The sequence below is a fragment of the Vigna umbellata genome, chromosome 4 (genome assembly GCF_029865625.1).
Source record: "Vigna umbellata cultivar VRB3 chromosome 4, Vumbellata_1.0, whole genome shotgun sequence".
Lineage (NCBI taxonomy): Eukaryota > Viridiplantae > Streptophyta > Magnoliopsida > Fabales > Fabaceae > Vigna > Vigna umbellata.
The window spans coordinates 42,348,644-42,363,399 of NC_142168.1; the positions used below are offsets into that span (position 1 = coordinate 42,348,644).

Sequence of the window (14,756 nt, forward strand, 5' to 3'; positions counted from 1 at the left end):
ATTCTCATCTCAACAATTTATTCTTGTTGTTTTGAATAAAAATAATAAATTCATATATTATATTAATAAGAAACTATGTTGTTTAGTATTAACACAAAATAATGTATGACAAAATAAATAAATAAGATGACAAAACAAGATGCAATCAATTCATTCAATTAAGAAAAAAAAAATGCATTGACAAGGACTTAATTAACACATGTACAAAACACCTAATTTTATTAGCTACCTAAAACATAATTAAGACTATTAGTTATATATAATTAGGTTAGAATCACTTATTTAATTGTTTATTATATTATCTTTAATTTATAAAAGGTGAAAACATTAAATATGACAATACTAATAAACATGTCAAATAGTTCAATATATATGGATTTAAAAATGCTAATAGTAAGATATTTATTATTTCGAGTTCTCCAAGTACTCATAAAATTTAAATATATTTTTGAAAGAGCAACAAAGTCTCTTGTAAATCCATAGTTCACATATAATATATTAAAAATCTTACTTCAATTAGAGATAAAACTAATTTATATTAAATAAGGTGTGATTTTGACTCTTAATAAGAAATTCTAGACTCATTCTACTAAGGAATTAAGGTTTGATCTAACCGTAGCTGATCCAAATTAGTATCACAAAAATGGAGAAATAGAATCACTAAATGTGGTATAGCTCAAAATAAAAATTTAACCAAAAACTTGTGGTTGACTTATCAATATATTGGAGAGGAGTTGAATAATTAAGTGCATGAGAGCAAGATTGGTGAAATCTAGCCCTAATAAAATAAATCAATTTCATTTCTAATCCTTGCATCTCTTAAGTGTTTTTTATACTTCTAAAGTGTTTTTAATTATTTGTTAAGACAATATCATTTAGAATAAGAAAAAGAAATAAATAACATCCAATGTACACAAAAAAAATTGAACACATGATGTCCAACACATAATAAAATACTCTAACTACTTGTGCGACACTTCACTTCAATCTAACTTATCATTTATTACTCTAACTAATGTTTTCAGTCCTTTATGATTTTTTTGGCACATTTTAATAAATTAAAGTATGTTTTAATATATTAAAGTACTTTTAGATTTGCTAGAAAATGATGAAAATCATTCTAATAATTTAAAATGCATTGGTTTGAAATAATAATTTAAAATGTATTGGGTGAAATGATTTTATTTTTCTTTCTTTTCCAATAAATTATTTTGACTTTCATTAACCCGAGAAGGTTAAAACTAACACATGCTTAAATACATAACTTCTGTCATCAAATGTATGTATAAATAAGATATGAATTTAATTTATTAGATTATCTACTTTTTATGAAATTCGACTCATGGATTCTCACATTTAGATAGGAGACAAATCCTTTTTATTTAAAATTATCAGTACTGAAAAAGGATGTTTAAACAACAAAGGATATTTAAAGAAACACTTGTTGTAACTGTTAACTCAAGACTACCCGATAGTAGTAAAAGTTTTGTAAGAAAGTTTCAATGGTCTAATTATGTAATAATATATTATCATATTCTTTTATTTTCCTTTACATCTCAGATTATACATATAATATTTATCTTCTTTTATGTATATTTTATATTTTTATTAAATTTCAATTAATAAAATATGTGTGGAAAACAAAATACATGGTAATTTCCTTCCTCAACATTTCCCTAAAATTTGAGAAAAAAAACCAACCTTATCTAACTTCCATTGCAAAAAGGGGTAATTTTTCCTCTTTTGATTTAGGAAAAAGTAAGGAGCAATTGATTTTTAAAGTACAATGATGATTTAATGAGGAGACAGGCTAACGAACAGCAAACGACGACGCTTCATTGATTAGGTTAAGGAATAATATATCTTCTCTTCCCAACGAATCAGTCAGGCACAGAACAGAAATTAGTCTCCTCCAACATGCACGAAGAAAATCAAAAGCCCTTTCTTCTCGCACAACAAAACAAAAAATAAATAGAAAAACCTCAAAGCGTTGAAGATTCAACTATCACATACGTGTACAGTATGCACTACTTTCTTAAGTAATAACAACTACTCTCGCACTTTCAAGATTCGTTCCCACATTAATAATTGCTTAGTTTAATTATCGAGCTGTATAATATTATTCTTTAACTTGTTTATTTAACACAAATTGGAAAATTGCACAATATCTTCCTTTCTCCCATCTCATCGTATCATAATATTAATATATTGTTTACACAATTTTGACTTCAGCATTGCAAGCTGAGAGTTTGGGAGATCAGAGTCGTGAGATGAAATTCGGATCTTTGAGGCGATACCCAATTGGTTTCTGACCTTGAAATTGAGCTGGGATGGGGAAAGTTTGGATTTTGATGGTGGTGGTGTTGGCGGGTGTGGTGGACATTGAAAGTGCGAGGAAGTCTCCATCAGGGAGGATCCATACCCTCTTCTCTGTGGAATGTCAGAATTACTTCGACTGGCAGACTGTGGGGCTGATGAACAGTTACAGGAAGGCCAAGCAGCCTGGACCCATCACAAGACTCCTCAGTTGCACTGATGAGGAGAAGAAGAACTACAAGGGAATGCATTTGGCGCCAACCTTTGAGGTGCCCTCCATGAGTAGACACCCCAGAACTGGTGACTGGTAAGCAAATGATAAATAATCAGTGTTGCAAAGGTTTATGTTTTTGGGTGGGGTGGGGTAAGTTTTAGAAGGACAACTGTTAGATGCAGTTTCAGAGATGTTTTTGGAGTTTCCCTTTGGTAATTCGTGGAACAGATTTTGGTTTAAGGTCAACATAGATTATTAAGGCGAAACTTCAATTTTGACTGGAAATCAGCAGAATAAACACCTATGGAATTAAGTTTAGTCATTTTTGGAATTTGGAGTGTGGAGTGTGGAGTGTGGATTCATTTGTGTGGTTTTGTTTTAGAGTGAGATTAATGACATGGTTTTGGTTCTGGTTGTCCAACGTTAGTTGGTTACTTACTAAGGTAGTTTTAACTCTGATTTGTTGTTCTGTGTAGTTGTCTATCCTGCTGTTGATCTTTTACTTAGGCATGTCTACGGACAGGATCTGCGAGTTCTTGAAACAGTGTGTATAAATTGTGGATTGGTGTGGTGGCTAAATTCTTCATGGTAAATAAGCTCTGGATTTGTGTGGTGTACAACAATTATGATTGGTACAGTTATGACATGTGATGTTGACAAGAAATTTCTTAATGTCAGCACTATCCAGTTTTTCTTGTGCATAAGACCCCTGAGCTTGCACTTGACACCAATTAGTACAGGGCATTGGATGACTCATCTTGATACTCTCACTTCATAATGAAAATATTCTGCCAGTACTTTGGTATGGAGTATGTGACCATTTGATTTGAGAAAATGTTTCTTTATTTTCATTCTCTGTTTTCACTTTGAATTTTTGATTTTTTATCCAGAAAAAAGTGAAAACCAAACATGAAAACAGTAGAAAGTTATGTTCAGTGTTTCCTGTACAAGCATTTGAAAATTGGAAGCAAAGTGAAAACAAAAAGTGTTTTCTCAAACGAAATGCTCATAAGTGTCGGTTCATTCTCATATGTTTAGAGTGTGTGTGTTTTCTTTTTAATTTTTAATTTTTTAATTTTATTTTAACACGTCCCTTTGGCAAATATGACATGTGCCTATGTTATTTTAAAAGCAGAACCATTTGCTGAAGATAGTAGGATGAGAAATAAATCTCCTATCCACTATGCAGGTATCCTGCAATAAACAAACCTGCTGGGGTTGTACATTGGCTTAAACACAGTAAGGATGCAAAAAACGTTGACTGGGTTGTCATTCTGGATGCAGACATGATAATCCGAGGCCCAATTGTACCTTGGGAGCTTGGTGCTGAGAGGGGAAGACCTGTTGCAGCTTATTATGGGTATTTACTATTTTCTTGCTTCTTATTCTTTTTATTCACTCCTTTTCTTTTTGTGATGTAGTGTAAACCACTTGATCATCACTTCCATTTCACATACTTTGGAAGGATGCTAATGCATTAGTGCATCTTACATTTGATTGTTATCAATTTTAACAATATGGAAGTTTTGGAAGCCTAGGCCTTTTATTTTTACATTGGCCGTAATGCAGTCACTTGAATTGAATCAGGGGATGGGGACTTTACTAATGCATAAGCTAGGGAGAGCTTTGCTCTACGTCATAAACTTGATTAAATCTCTTAAAGTAGTACTTATCTATGTATTTTATATTATTGTTTCTTTCTTTGGCTCACCATTAAAACTTGAGACATATCTAAATTCTGTTTCCAGATACTTAATAGGATGTGACAATATTTTGGCTCAACTGCACACAAAACATCCAGAACTGTGTGACAAAGTTGGTGGGCTTTTGGCCTTTCATATAGATGACCTGCGAGTTTTTGCTCCCTTGTGGCTTTCAAAAACCGAAGAAGTTCGGGAAGATACGGCTCACTGGGCAACAAACATAACTGGTGACATCTACGGGAAAGGATGGATCAGTGAGATGTATGGATACTCTTTTGGTGCTGCAGAGGTGAGTTCAATGCCTTAAAATGATTTTTTATTTCAGGCATTATAAACTATATACTTGATGTTACTCCGTACCAACCATCTAGCAATTTACTGTAGTGTTTAATGATTCAATTTCCACTGATTATTTTGTATTTATCCTTCTTTATGTCTACCCTTTTGGGTTCCCTACCTCTTCTTCACAGGTTGGACTTCGGCACAAGATCAATGATAACTTAATGATCTACCCTGGTTATGTTCCTCGAGAGGGAATAGATCCAATTCTTCTTCACTATGGGCTGCCATTTATTGTTGGGAATTGGTCATTTAATAAACTGGATCACCATGATGACGGTATTGTCTATGAATGTAATAAACTCTTTCCAGAACCTCCATATCCCAAAGAGGTACATAAACCATTATTCTTGTATAAGGAAACTTGTGGTTGTAGAAAAACCAGGATTTTTCAACCCCATGGTGTGCTTCTCTTTTGGGAGAAGACATTCCTGTGTTTAAGGATGTGTAATTGTGATGCACTAGTGGTGCTTCATCATTTTTTAATAAGCAAGGACATACTCCTATTACATGCATTTATAATACTCAGCATTTTAATCCTTTGTTTTTGTTCAACTATGCTGAATTTATGAAATTAAATATGGCATCAGGTCTTTTTCAATTTTACTGAAATTGGAAAGTATCTTATATTGCAGTTAAGACAGTTGGAACTTGATCATAATCGAAGGAGAGGGCTATTTCTAAGCATAGAGTGCATAAACATTATAAATGAAGGCCTTTTATTACAACATGCAGCAAATGGTTGCCCTAAACCAGTATGGTCTAAATACTTGAGCTTTTTGAAAAGCAAAGCTTATGCAGAACTAACTCAGCCAAAATATGTGACTCCTGCTACTTTAGAAATGATGGAGGATATCAAAGAAGAACATGTTGATGATGGTGCAGGAAAGCCACATCCTAAAATTCATACCATTTTTTCAACGGAATGCACCACATACTTTGATTGGCAAACTGTAGGACTTATGCACAGCTTCCATAAAAGTGGACAGCCTGGAAATATTACTAGACTTCTCAGCTGCTCTGATGAAGAATTACAGAAGTATAAAGGCCATGATTTGGCTCCAACACATTATGTCCCTTCTATGAGTCGACATCCACTAACAGGAGATTGGTAATTGCAAATTTTTATTTATTTCAAATTTGAGTGGCAGTATCTTAACCTCTTTTTGTTAGTTTCATTTTATTTCTGCACTGACATTTACTGTATGATTGGGACAAAGTGGTTAACATTAAATTACTGGTTTAGTCTATCAGTGTTCGTGGAATTCAAATTTAACTTATTTATTTAATACTATTGAATTTCTGATCTTTGCCTTGTGTATACTCTTCCTGCTTAAATGATATACGAGATACCAAATTCTTCAACCTGTAGTGTGCAGTCATTGAGAGCCTAACTCTTTTCCATGTTTCATGTGGCTGATTTATACTATAAGCTAGAAAAACATGATAATGTGTGTTTTATTTCAGGTATCCAGCAATTAATAAACCAGCTGCAGTCCTTCATTGGCTTAATCATGTAAATATTGATGCTGAATTCATAGTGATTCTTGATGCTGACATGATCTTAAGAGGCCCAATAACACCATGGGAATTCAAAGCAGCTCGTGGTCATCCCGTTTCAACTCCTTATGAGTAAGTATATTGTCAAGAAGCATGCCGTGAATTTAGGCTTTATTTAGGGAAATTTATATTTATCTTTTATTCTGTTTGTTTGGTTAGATTTGATTATGAATTGAATATTAGGAGATTGTAACAAGAATAAAATCCCATAATTATAGGGATTTATTCTCTCTAGGATTGTTTACTGTTTTATTTTTTAATTTCTGCTTTTATCTCAGAACATATGTATAAATATAGGTAAATAATTATGTGTTAGGGATGGAGAGTTTACGAGTGAAGGAATAAAACATTAAATGCCCAACTGCCTTAACTGCCTTAGCAGTTAGGAAGAGCGAGGTTATTGGTTGTATAAATAGCAAATAATCAATTGTAGTGGGGGGTCGATTGTTTGATTGTAGTCTAACAAGGTTTGTCATCCTGAGGAGGGAGGTTAGGCTCTCTAGAGGGAGGTTATGCTCCCAAACTCAGTCCTTGTAAAGAGATTCGTTTACGGTGTGAATAATAGCAAAACTCATTCTTTCATTTCTGTTTCTATCTTTTGAGTGTTTTCTTGTTAGGTTCCAAACCCAGGAACCTAACAATTGGTTCGACCTGCCGGATATCCTTAGGAGAGGGGTCAAGAACGGATCAAGAAGTGGTCAAGAAAGGGGGAAGCATGGAAGGAAGTGACAATTCTTGGGAAAGGAGGATCAGCGAACAGAAAAGGGAGCTAGCAGAATGGAGAAGAAATATGCAAGAAATGCGGTAGGAAACCAGAGAACTCTTGCGAGTTCTCGGAGGAAGGGTGTGGAACCAGGAAAAGGGATTAGAAGGCAGTCCAGGGTTTGTAGATGAAGATCAACATACTGTTAACGATAATCAGAGAAGGAGAAGGGAGTGCTCGGGGGAGGAACGAGAGCGAAGACAAAGGGGGGAAAAATTAAACGCACTAGAAGGAAGAATGGAGGAACGAATGGCGGCAATGGAGCCGTCAATGGATGGACGAAAGGCGGAGATGGAGTCGTCAAGGGAGGAAATGAAGGTGAAAACGACGGCAGTTCGACAAGACTCGGCAGCCACAAGCCAGGATCTTCAAGAAGTGAGGCGATTATCGGGGGGACGGCACCGCATTCAAGGGGAACTGTCTGACGACAGTTAGGCGCCTGTGAACGCCAATAGGAGTACGAGACGCAAGGACGAAATTAGGGGTGGAGAAGGTGAGCGGTTCAATTGGAGAAAGATGGTGGAGCTGCCCGTGTTCGAAGGATTAGATACATTGAACTGGATCAATTGGGCGGAGCGATTCTTCGAATTTCAAGGAGTAACGGAAGAGGAGAAGGTACGATTAGCGTATGTGAGCATGGAGGGGAGCGCTGACTACTGGTTCAAAGCTTGGAAGGAGAAAGCCAAGAATCGTTCATGGGATGGTTTGAAGGAAGCCTTGGTGATAAGGTTTGGAACCATTGTTGAGCGGTTGACAGCATTGAGACTGACGGGGACGGTGGACGAGTATGTACAATACTTCAAGATATTGGCGGGTCGAACGAAGAGGGTACCGGACGAGCAGCTGTTGGGATATTTTCTTGTGGGATTGAAAGAGGACATCCGGAATCAAGTCCGACAGCATGAACCGTAGGAATGGATGGTGGCGATGCGGATCGCAAGGGATGTTGAGGAGTTCCAGAGAGTTGCCGAACGGTCTGAGGACAAGTGCTATAGCCCATACCGATCGGGAGTGGCCGAGCAGTCTAAGGCCATAGAAGACCAATTGTCTGGGGGACGAACGTGCGGTGAGGTGACACAGTTCGAGGCCAATTGCTATAAACCGAGCAGATCGAAAGTTGCCGAGCGGTCTGAGGACAAGTGCTACAACCCATGCCGATCGGGAGTGGCCGAGCGGTCCGAGGCCATAGAAGACAAGTCGTCTTGGAGACGAACGAACGGTGAGGTGACACGGTTCGAGGCCGATCGCTATAACCCAGGCCGATCGAGAGTTACCGAACGGTCGGAGGCCAAGCGCTATACCCCAGGTTGATCGAGAGTGGCCGAGCGGTCGGTCGGATCCGAACAAGAGAAGACTGCTGGACCCAACGGGAGAGGCTTGACGAAGCCGAACGGGTTAGCACTACAAGCTGCGAACCCGAGAGGACTGAAGGAACCGAACGGTCCGGAAACGAACGGGAAAGAACTGCCGAATCCGAACGTGAAAGGACAGGAGGAACCGAACGATCTTACATTTACAATCAAAGGCTGAACGGTTTTACACTCAAAACGATCTCCTAGTCATTGGCCGAACGGTCTTACAGTTACATTCAAAGGCCGAACGGTCTTACAGTCCAAACAATCTTTCAGTAATTGGCCGAATGGGCTTACAATTAGAATGAAGGCTAAGGAGGGAAAGGTGGATGGAAGAATCAATGGTCGGGAGAGAAGGATGGATTTATTGAAGAGGTGGACCAGCGAACAAAAGAAGGGCCTTGCCGTTCGTGAGGCACCTGCAGAGGGGAGAGAACTTTTTGAAGCTTTGAAAGACATCGAAGACCATTTCTTCAGGGATTATAATTCTGGAAAAGAGGTGACCAGAATGTTGGAAGCTTATAATTCTGGAAAAGAGGTGACCAGAATGTTGGAAGCTAATAAAATCCAAGAAGAATGGAAGTCATTGGAGGAGGAATTGCCACCACCCAAACCTCCAGACCTGAGTTGGAGGGCAGTTGCTAGAGGGTTCCATTCATATGAGTACACGATGATGAAGAGGAGCCATGAGATCAAGCCTCCCGTTTCCAACCTTGAGGACAAGGTTGTTCGGCAGCGGGGTGTAATGTTAGGGATGGAGAGTTTAGAGTGAAGGAATAAAACATTAAATGCCCAACTGCCTTAACTGCCTTAGCAGTTAGGAAGAGCGGGGTTATTGGTTGTATAAATAGCAAATAATCAATTGTAGTGGGGGGTCGATTGTTTGATTGTAGTCTAACAGGGTTTGTCATCCTGAGGAGGGAGGTTAGGCTCTCTAGAGGGAGGTTATGCTCCCAAACTCAGTCCTTGTAAAGAGATTCGTTTACGGTGAATAATAGCAAAACTCATTCTTTCATTTCTGTTTCTATCTTTTGAGTGTTTTCTTGTTAGGTTCCAAACCCAGGAACCTAACATTATGAGTGAGAAATAGAGAAAATTTTCCCTTCTAAATTTAAGATATATTAATTTAAATTTATGTGTGTGAGACTGGTTAATGTGAGTATTAATGCAATGCTGTTGATTGAAGTTGGCTAGTGCAGTACATACATGGTATATGTTTCTGCTGAAGTCTGCTTTATCTTGTGTATTCTCTTTGGTGACTCGTTTGTTTTATTTTTTCTATGCTAGCTACCTTATTGGCTGTGACAACGAGCTTGCAAAATTACATACTAGCCATCCTGAGGCCTGTGACAAGGTTGGTGGTGTAATCATTATGCATGTAGATGATCTCCGGAAATTTGCAATGCTGTGGCTGCATAAAACTGAGGAGGTCCGAGCTGATAGAGCTCATTATGCAAGAAATATAACTGGAGACATATATGAATCTGGGTGGATTAGTGAGATGTATGGTTACTCATTTGGTGCTGCAGAGGTATTTTCCTTTTACATTCTTATCATTTATAATCAGCTTATATGTTGAAATGATTATGGGTGTCATGGAGTTAGAGATATATCCTGTTTCAGGTACAGATCTATAGTCATTTGAGTTGCTACTTGCTTTGCAACTTGTGCTGTCCTTCAAAGAGCTAGGCAAATATGAGCTTGGACCCTTGGGCTCTTATTTGAATGGCTATCATATCTGTTCTAGGAGCTAACCAATCAAATCTCAAATTTCAATTTTAGCTATTTATTTCGCTTTTTATGGTTTCGCAAATTGAATATAAGTTAGGTCGTTTTGTTGGTCAAAACTCTAGTCATCATACATTCAAACAGATAAAAGAATTTACTTTGAATGTATTGGAAGAATACAAATAACACTTGAATTAAACATAAACTGTTATGGGTAAATGAACCGGTATTATCTTGTAGGAAGAGCTATAAGCCCCTCCATCTCAAGAAGGAGGGAACTCTTGATAAGAACTCACAAATGTGTTCTAAGATTTGGTGCACAGCTGCAGCCATGACCACTAGGTTGATAGGAGACAGGTGCTCCCAAAGAGATACCAGGGTTCTGGGCTGTTGTGCCTTCTTAGAATTAATGTGTTGAATTCAGTGGTGATTAGATCTATCACCCTTTGCTAAATAAAGAAAGAAGCATACTATTTATTGGTTTTGGGTAAACAGAGTGGGGAAAACACACAATGGTTTTTCATGGGTATAACCACATGGCTTAATCTTAATTCTTAATCATTTTATCATGAAAAATAGGAGACAATGATAGAAAACATACACCGTAGAGTCTCCATAAATAAACAGGGCCCTTTACATTCTTTCTTCATTGATGGAGACCTTGCCACTTGATAGCTTGAAACTGAATCGAACAAAAATCCATGAGATCCGCAGTTACTTACATACTTGATCTTGAAGTTATATGTCATATCAATTCATGATAGAACTCACTTTGGCCAATCACCAATTATTAGAAACTAACATAGGCAATTCAGTGTAAAACATTTGTGTGTCTATTGCTTAATTTAATTTAAAGGGCCAGACACTTCTCTCTACTTTATGGGAGCAGGCCAAATTATTTTTTTAAGTGTCATACAGACAATATTGATTCTTCGTGTTTATATAGGTGGATTCTTAATGTTAGATCTGTCTGAATTCGTCCCTCTCTTTATCAGTGATCCTCAAGTAATGAAGTTCCTTTGAATTAGATATTTCATCTTTTCTTTAGTTTCTTATATAGATTACCAAGTGTATCTAAATTTTGTCTTGCCTTTTAAATATGTTTTAGTTGTTAGTTCTCTATTTTAATCTGGCCAGGATGAGTTGAATTATTTTCTTTAGTTCTCATCTAGTCCTTTACAACTTGGTCCTTAAAAGTGTCTCATTGAGTTAACTGACTAGGGTATTTATAAATTATGCTTTACTTCAATTCTCATCTTAACCAGGACATTTTTTCTGTATTAGAACAAGTACCTATAGCTATTCATTAGTTAGTTCATTAGCTAGGTATCCATAGCCTCAATCTTCAATAAAATCCGTAGTTCTGTTTAGTTTCTGATCCAATTTCTATTAATAACACATGCAAATGAATTTTATTGAACCTTCATGGAATTTGAGACCTTGTTCTCTTCCTCTTCTCTAACAGTTGTTCTCTCCCTCTTCTCTAACAGAACAATTCTTTCTCACAATGACTGATAAATCTCTCTTTCAACCTCTCCTTTTATTTGTTGATCAGATGTCTTATTCAAACTATTTCATCCCAGTAACCTAATTAAGTAACTAATTAATGTGATTAACTAACTAACTAATCACTATCGGTACCTAAAATCGTATGGCTGGGAACCATTTCTAAGCTTCCTTAATGATGCTTTTGGACATTATAACTTCTAGAACAGTATAACATACTTTCTTTCAGGACACTACTTCGAGAATAATAATTATATTGTTTCTTCATTTGTTAAAATAAATAAATAAAAATTAATGGATAAATAGATAATAAATTCAATTGTATACTGTGTGACTGTTAAAGGCTCTTATCCAAGTAAATTAATGAAGCAAAGAAAATATCATCTTTTCATGGCTTTTTCCCATTGAAGTTCTACCCTTGTAATTTATTTTACTCCCATTCTAACATTTGTAATTTGCAAAAACTATTTTACCTTTAGAAAATTCTTTCACTCTACCATTTAGGTGAAGTGTTTGATCATTTTAAGCACGAATACCATTTTGGTGCCTTGTTTGTTTTAGTGTTGATTGCATGTCTAATATTTCTTCATACCGACTCCAATTTATTTGTGCCTTTTGTTTCCGAGTTCCAACATAGCAGGGGGGGCACAACACAGAAATGGCTAGGACGCCATTTAAAAGAGAAAGAAGAAACATAGATGTTTGAAACAACTACGAAAATTTTCAACAATAAAAGAGAGAATAAGGAAGGATTGCTTGAGCACAATGTTTATAGGCATCAGCCCATCATGAATTAAAATTTTAAGAGGCATTACAATAATATCTAAGTCTCATAAAGTTATGTTGGAAATGTTTTATTATCTTTATTGTTTACTGATTGTACCAGTAGGCACTTTGTGATGAGTACGACAATTCCTTGTTCAGTGGCATACATATTGAGTAGAGTGTTCACTATTTCAGTGGCATCTCGGAAAGCAGGGAGATAATAACATGCCTTGGTGGAAATTCTTAGTAACAAACTTAGGAATGTGCCACAATTTGTTTTTTTCCTATATGAAATATATCAAGATACCATAAATCTTGAAGCATATACACACTCTTGCACACTGTACCTTCTGTTGCTTGTCAACAATGTTTGTGCTTCATAGGCTTGGTGCTTTACTTCAGTTGACTACCCTGTGATGAAGCTAATATTAACTGTTGAAACATGACTGAACAAGGAATGTTCTAGTTGATTACGAATAAGCAATTGTAGAACGCATGTCTATTAAATGAATACAAACCACATGAGGTTGTATTGAAATGTTATTGAGTGATAATTGTTCTATCTGTTATAAAAGAAAAATGAGGGCCTTATTTATGTATAAGGATGTGTTTTCTTCTTTATGTGCTCTCTATTATTGGCTTTTATTATTGAGGGGTGAGTGAAATACTAAATCTTATGGTGTTCACTTTTGGGTTGAGTTGTTCAGAACCTAATTGTTGACAAGAATGAGCATAAATTTTCATTCCCTAATCCCTATATGCTACTCTGTGCATTTCTCTTTCATGGTGTATTGCATCACATTATTTTTACTTCCTCTTCAAAGTATGAAAAATATTTCACTGCTGTAACCAGTTCTTTATTGATGCAGTTGAAATTAAAGCATACTATAAACGATAAGATACTGATATACCCAGGATATGTTCCTGCACCTGATGTCAAATATAGAGTCTTCCATTACGGATTGCGATTCAGTGTTGGAAATTGGAGCTTTGACAAAGCAGATTGGCGCAATGTTGACGTGGTCAACAAATGCTGGGCCAAGTTCCCAGATCCACCAGATTCCTCAACACTTGGTCTAGATAACAAGGAGGATTTACAGCGAGATCTGCTCAGCATAGAATGTGCTAAGACGTTGAATGAAGCACTGAATCTTCACCACCAGAGAAGGTGTTCAAGTGATAATTCCTTGACATCAGAAGGGGAGGAAAGAAAAGAAGAAAGTGTAGTGTCAAGGGTCAGCAACCTGGATGCAAATGATGATTCAACAAACAACAATATCACGACGGAGGAATCAGAAAGTGTGCAGAAAGATGAGATGCCTAGTTCTTTCAGGTTTTGGATGATATTCTTGTGGGCATTTTCAGGAGTAGGTTTCTTGGTTGTCATTTTTATGGTGTATTCAGGTCATAGAAGAAGAGGAACTAGATCAAAACAAGGTAGGAGGAGAAGAAGCTTGCATTCAGGTTTCATGGAAATGAACGGACGTGATCGCCGCAGTGATGTGTCTCTGTAGACATTCTGTTCCTTTTCCTTTTTATGGTGTAAAAGCTGGTTCATCAGAATTTCATATCTTCCATGCTAGGATCACAAATTGAAGGTTAAAAGACTTATTTCTTGAGTGAGCCTGTGTGACATCATTTATGCATAGCAAGCTATTCTTCTCACGAGCCTCTAGAAAGCCTCCCATTTTTTTATTTTGTTAATGGATATTAATGATTGAGAAATTTGCAAAGGGAAAACAATCTTCTGTTCTTTAATTTGAGATTGCTTGTACTTTTTTTTTGTACCCAGAGAACATAAGATCTTAGCAATTTAAAACAAGAGATTGGATTATCCTGCAGCATAGGTGAGGGATAGATATACTGTATAATTTTCATTTTCATTTCCCGATAGATAACAAAGGGATTTTCTGAGTATTAACATATGTAGTCTTTATGTTACTTTTTTATGGATCTTATCCCTATCAACATTTGCTGTAAAAACTCATTTATATAATAGAAAGTTATGTAACTTGTGTTGAATTTAGACATTGCCAACCAACTGCTGTATGCACATGCTGGCTTGGGTTTCTAGGCCTCCAAGTAAACTAGGTAGATAAAAGTTATGATCTGACTTTGATCATGTATACTATTCACGATTACGATTATTTATTAATAAGAAATACTAGTTATGCTTTCTCTTGCTTTCTGTTGCACTCTCTTTCTAAGGCTATCTCTATTTTTAGCTGAAATTCATTCAAAAAATTTAAGTTTGGTAGATTTCACTTCTAATTCAGGAGACAGTCTAAATGAGAAGTAAAACTCATAAAAATGGGTGGTTTCCATATTTCAAGCCAATCACAAAAGGAGCTTAGAATGACATGAAGAGGATTTAACATTCCTCTTTTTTTAATTATTTTAGAATTGACCAAACATGTTTTACCAAGTGATTTGTTTTCGTTTGCACTCAAAGCTCACCAAATGCATTGGTAATTATCAAGAGAACATCGACTAAAAGTGAGATTTACATT

General features: G+C 36.3%; 1 protein-coding gene and 1 pseudogene across 2 annotated transcripts; both read left to right on the top strand.

The window, feature by feature from the left end:
• Positions 1–1,880: 1,880 nt before the first annotated feature.
• On the top strand, positions 1,881–14,268 carry LOC124833275 (peptidyl serine alpha-galactosyltransferase-like). Of its 2 annotated transcripts, XM_047307710.2 has the most exons (9): positions 1,881–2,039; positions 2,233–2,623; positions 3,720–3,890; positions 4,279–4,522; positions 4,704–4,904; positions 5,208–5,683; positions 6,040–6,204; positions 9,535–9,778; positions 13,116–14,268. In XM_047307710.2, exons 2-9 carry the CDS (start codon positions 2,331–2,333, stop codon positions 13,758–13,760), a joined length of 2,439 nt encoding a protein of 812 aa, XP_047163666.1. In that variant the 5' UTR covers positions 1,881–2,039; positions 2,233–2,330; the 3' UTR covers positions 13,761–14,268. The 2 variants fall into 2 exon arrangements, with proteins under 2 accessions (XP_047163666.1, XP_047163667.1); XM_047307711.2 differs by lacking the exon at positions 1,881–2,039 and having other exon boundaries at positions 2,123–2,623.
• Positions 6,451–9,511, top strand: LOC148200253 (uncharacterized; annotated as a pseudogene).
• Positions 14,269–14,756: the final 488 nt, after the last annotated feature.

Excerpts from the sequence above, each read along its gene's own strand:
- LOC124833275 (XM_047307710.2), top strand. The coding sequence starts at position 2,331 with ATGGGGAAAGTTTGGATTTTGATGGTGGTGGTGTTGGCGGGTGTGGTG. Across the intron at positions 4,523-4,703 it reads ACTCTTTTGGTGCTGCAGAG|GTTGGACTTCGGCACAAGAT; the intron begins GTGAGTTCAATG and ends TCTTCTTCACAG. Across the intron at positions 6,205-9,534 it reads CCCGTTTCAACTCCTTATGA|CTACCTTATTGGCTGTGACA; the intron begins GTAAGTATATTG and ends TTTCTATGCTAG.